Raw genomic sequence first — 4712 nt, 5'->3', positions numbered from 1 at the left:
ACTTTTTGCGTCTACGTTTTAAGATCGGTATTGGTTTTGAAAAGTGGAGATGTCCGATTGCCTGTTTATTCGTGTAAGATAAACCTCTGAAATCTATATCAATCAAACAATAGAAATCAGTGTTTTATCAAGGAGGCAAAACATCCACAAGGGTCACAAGATGTATGTATGTATGGATGGATGGATGGATGGATGCATGCATGCATGCATGCATGTATGTATGCATGTGTGTATGTATGTATGTATGTATGCATGTATGTATATGTATGTATGTATACATGTATGCATGCATGCATGCATGTATGTATGTGTGTGTCTGTATATCTGTCTCTCGCGCTCTATATATAGAGACAGACAGACAGACAGAAATTATATATGTTATGCCCTGGGATTGGAATATTTTGATCTTGGCTTGGCTAAACAATTGCCACACAGGATCATTCGGTTGGCTAGTTTTGCAGGTATTGTTGAATCGAGGCTTGCTTGCATCATTATTTTTTTCCTTCAAATTAATTCTTTTAGAATTCCATCTTCTTTCAAATATTTGAAACATTAGCTGTTCCTATGTCGTTTTTTTCTGTACTTTCTTCAGTGTAGATTTCGGCACCGATTCATATTTATCATGCAAGGAGAGTTCAATCCTACGACGCTAACGGTCGTGCTGATTTTTGACACGTGCATGAAGATAACTAACAGTCATGGCTACTTAAATACATGTAAGTAAATGAGTTTTCTCAATTAAAAATAAATTAAATGAATCTGGAACATAGAAAACTGTTTTGTCGGCATAGTTAATTTTTATTTATTAAAACAAAAACAAAGAAAGAAACTAGATTATAATTAAAACGTAAGCACTTTAGCATAGTCTTTCTTAAAAGACTTACATGCAAGTATTTCTTCCTCTTGGTAGTCTCTCGGACCGAGGTGGACGCGCATGTGGCTCCGGAGTCATGGTGGGGCATGGGACACCGGTGTATGGGGGTGGCTGGGACACAGCTCTGTGACGTATCTCGCGAGTTGCAGCAAGACGCTGGTTGCGGTCAGCCTCGAAGTTAGAACTGGCTTCTCTGGTCAGGGCTAGCCAGTGACTTTTTCTGATGCAGCGAGCTCGATCTGGTGGGGTTGAAGGTCTGCCCATTCGATGTGCATCTTGAGATTGTCTTTGTACCTCTTGCAATCCGGCCTCGGTTTCGTTTGTCCTGGGCTAGCTCGCCAAGGAACAGCTGATTTGGCATTCTGTTTTGATCCATGCGGATGACTTGGACAGTCCAGCGAAACTGGGCCTGGATTAGTTTGGCTTCGATGATTGCTATATTGGTTCTATCAAATAGTTCCTGGTTGGGGATTCCGTCCTGCCACTTGATCTGCATGATGGATCTCAGGGAGCGCTGGTGGAATTGTTCCAACTGACTGATATGCCTTCGGTAGACAGTCCAATTTTCACAGCCATACAAGAGAGCCGTGAGGACTACTGCATTGTGCACCTTCATCTTTGTTGACAGGCGTATGTCCTTGTGCTGCAAGACCTTGGTTCGGAGACGTCCGAGTGCTTGACTAGCTTTTTGGATCCTCGCAGTGATCGCTTTGTCCAAAGAGTCATCACTGGATATTGTGCTGTCTAGGTATTTGAAACTGTCCATATTCTTCAGCTGCGTGTCGCCAATGGTGATGCAGGGTTGTGAAGGGACATTGTTTGGGGCAGGTTGGAAGAGGAATTATGTCTTTCCTATTCTAGATGTGAGTCCAAATAGATTGGAGGCATCAGGGAACCTGTCCACGTTTACCTGTAGGTGAGTCTCTTCATAGGCCGTGAGGGCACAGTCATCTGCAAAGAGTGCTTCAGTGATGAGTCTTTCTAGCGCCTTGGTTTTGTTGATAGAAGACGTAGATCAAACACTGATCCATCCAGGCGATATCTAATGTAGATACCAAGGTCAAGGTCACGGATAGCATGAAGCAGTATATGTGTAAAGAAGATGTTGAAGAGTACTGGAGCGAGTACATAGACCTGTTTGACACCGTTATATATGGGGAATTTCTCAGAGGGTTCACCGTCTGAGAGATACTTTCCAGTAATGTCATCGTGAAAGAGCCGGATGAGGTTGGTAAACTTCTGAGGACAACGAAGCTTCTTGAAGACTACCCACAGTGCGTCTCTGTTGACTGTATAGAAATCCTTTGTCAGTTCAACGAAAACGGCATACAGATTCATGTTCTGTCATGGCTTTGTCTCACTACGATGATCATGTCAACGGTGCTGTGGTCTGGGCGAAAACCACAACGAGGCTCGGGGAGGTTATCTTCTGACACTGCCTCAATAAGCCTGTTGAGCATGATGCGAGCAAGTATTTTGCCAGCTACGGAGAGCAAGGAGATGCCTCTGTAGTTACTGCAGTCTGCATGTGTGCTTTTATTCTTATAGAGGGTCACAACTGATGCGTTGCAGAGGTCATCTGTCATCTCCTCTGATTAGCACATCGTAGAATGCCTCCAGAGACTGTTCACTGAGAGCATTGTACACCTCCGCTGGGATGCCATCCTTTCCAGGCGCCCTGCCACAGTTCGTTTGTTTAATGGCCGTCCTCAATTCCTCTATCGTTGGCGGAACATCCAGTTGGTCGTGTTGTGGCTGTTGGGGTATTTGGTCAAGAACAGATTGGCTGACCGATGAGGGCAGTTTAGGAGCTGAATAAAGTGTTCTTTCCATCTGTCCTTAATGCCAGCCTTGTCCTTTATTAGTGTACTGCCATCTTCAGCAAGCAAGGGTCAGACTTTGAAGAGCCGAAGATTGACTTTATGCAGTTGTAGAACTCTTTGGATTTTTTAGTGTCGGCATAGCGTTGCACTTCATCGGCTTTCCTCTCCCACCACTGGTCATGCATCTTGCGGATTTCTGTCTGTGCATCAGCTTTGAAGCGGTCTTTTTGGGGGATAGAGTCTGGGTCATTCTGCCAGTCCATGAATGCTTTTTTTTTCTGGCAGGCAGATCTTCAATGTCACTGCTGTTCTCGTCGAACCAGTCTTGATGGGTTCGCTTCTTGGGGCCCAGAGTCTCCATAGCTGAGTTTATTCCATTACTCGGAGGCATTTCCATGTACAGGTCCATTGGTGGACAGCTTGTCATCTAGACTCTTCTGGAAATAGAGCTGGGTGGAAGGCTGCTGAAGTTTGACGATGTAGAAGGCTGAGGGCTTAAGCTCAGGATGCCTTGGGTGATGTGGTGGCAATGCACAGCTTTAGGGTAATTCAGACAAGTATTTGGTCTGTCCAGCATTCCGCTCATTGCAAGGCCTTAGTGATGAGGACATCCTGTGCATCGCGCTGGCGGACTATTACATAGTGATTAAGTGCCATTGGCGAGATCTGTGATGCTACAGATGGTCTTGTGTTTGTTCGCCATTCTTAAAATTGAGTTTGTGATGAGGTCAAATTTTCTGCTGAGCTGACCATTGTTGTACATCTTGCCTACACCGTGCTTGCCAAGCACACCTTCCATTAACCATAATAAAGCCAAAGGTGTGGAGCTGAGCGCCTGGTGGGAACCAAAGGTGGACGATCTACTTCCGAAGGAGCACGACGTGCCCCCCCCCCCCGTACTACCCCTCCCAGATCAGCCCGAACACCACATGCAATTATTTAACTATTATTAATTAAGACCTATCTGCAAGTATTTAGTTATTTTTAATTCGCCCTAAAAGCAGGCTCTTTTATAGTGTAAAAGACGTCAGATTAGACTATTGGCAGCCCTTATTGTCAGCCCTTATTAGACTATTGTAAGCCCTTATTCTAGTTCGTGCGCGTGTCAAGTATACGTGCTCTTGGGATATTTTCCGAATAAGTGTCTCGCAGATAAGCGAATTTCACAGTATTGCTCGCAGAAATTAATCGTTTTAAGTCTGTATGTCAGTTGAAATACATTTCCAAGTTTGAAGGGAGTGAAGTTTGTGGGAGAAGGTGGGGTTAACGTAAAATAGAAATTTCGGACGGAAATTTTGTTTTGGTATGTGTGTCTGTGTGTTTGTGTGTTTATCCGAAGACCAAGTTCTAGATGTACTTAAGGACACCGATTGTTTTACTACAAAGATAAAATTATAACAAAACAAGAATGTATAATAAAACAGAGATGCTGAATTGTGATATTATCGGAGATTTTAACTAATATTACGTTCTTTTTTATCTTTTTTTTTAAATACGAGCCATTGTTTGATAAGAAAATGAAAAATGCCTACATAACAATCCTTTTTAAGACATTATAACATTAGAATAGTGTCTATCTTTACTTCAGACAACAATAAAAGCTGAATGAATGGCTCATTATTTTTCAAAAATGGTAGCTAATTCAACAATTTGTACCAGGACGTATGTATTAGTGGGGACGGCGATGACGGTTTAAATGAAATGCAAAACCCGCATCGAAACCATGGAAATACACACTTTCCTGAAATGAGATTTTGCATTGTAAATTTTGTGACTGGGGTGGGTTTTTGAAAAGACTGAAGATTCAGTGATAAGTTTAATTACAGTACTTGGCCAAATTAGGATGAATAAATACTATAAAGCTGTGTTGATCTGCAAACAGTATTAGACTGATATCAAATGGTATAAAATAGGTGGTTCTCCTAATAAAATTTCGTGAAAAATAACTACTCGATATAGTCAGCTCATTGAGTCTGCCTCATCTATTAATGTAACTACATAATTCATTATGCCAA

At 42.5% G+C, this 4712-nt stretch overlaps 1 protein-coding gene across 1 annotated transcript; it reads right to left on the bottom strand.

Moving 5' to 3' along the window:
* Positions 1-1052: 1052 nt before the first annotated feature.
* LOC149779388 (uncharacterized) lies at positions 1053-1640 on the bottom strand. Its single transcript, XM_089938426.1, has one exon. The coding sequence runs from the start codon at positions 1638-1640 to the stop codon at positions 1053-1055; it is 588 nt and encodes a 195-aa protein (XP_089794552.1).
* Positions 1641-4712: the final 3072 nt, after the last annotated feature.

This window comes from Sinohyriopsis cumingii, chromosome 17 (assembly GCF_028554795.1).
Source record: "Sinohyriopsis cumingii isolate HCF-2022 chromosome 17, ASM2855479v2, whole genome shotgun sequence".
Taxonomy (NCBI): domain Eukaryota; kingdom Metazoa; phylum Mollusca; class Bivalvia; order Unionida; family Unionidae; genus Sinohyriopsis; species Sinohyriopsis cumingii.
Note: the sequence above shows the minus strand (reverse complement) of the source record. Positions and strands in the feature narration are given on the sequence as shown.

Coding starts and splice junctions, on each gene's coding strand:
- LOC149779388 (XM_089938426.1), bottom strand. CDS start 1,640: ATGGACAGTTTCAAATACCTAGACAGCACAATATCCAGTGATGACTCT.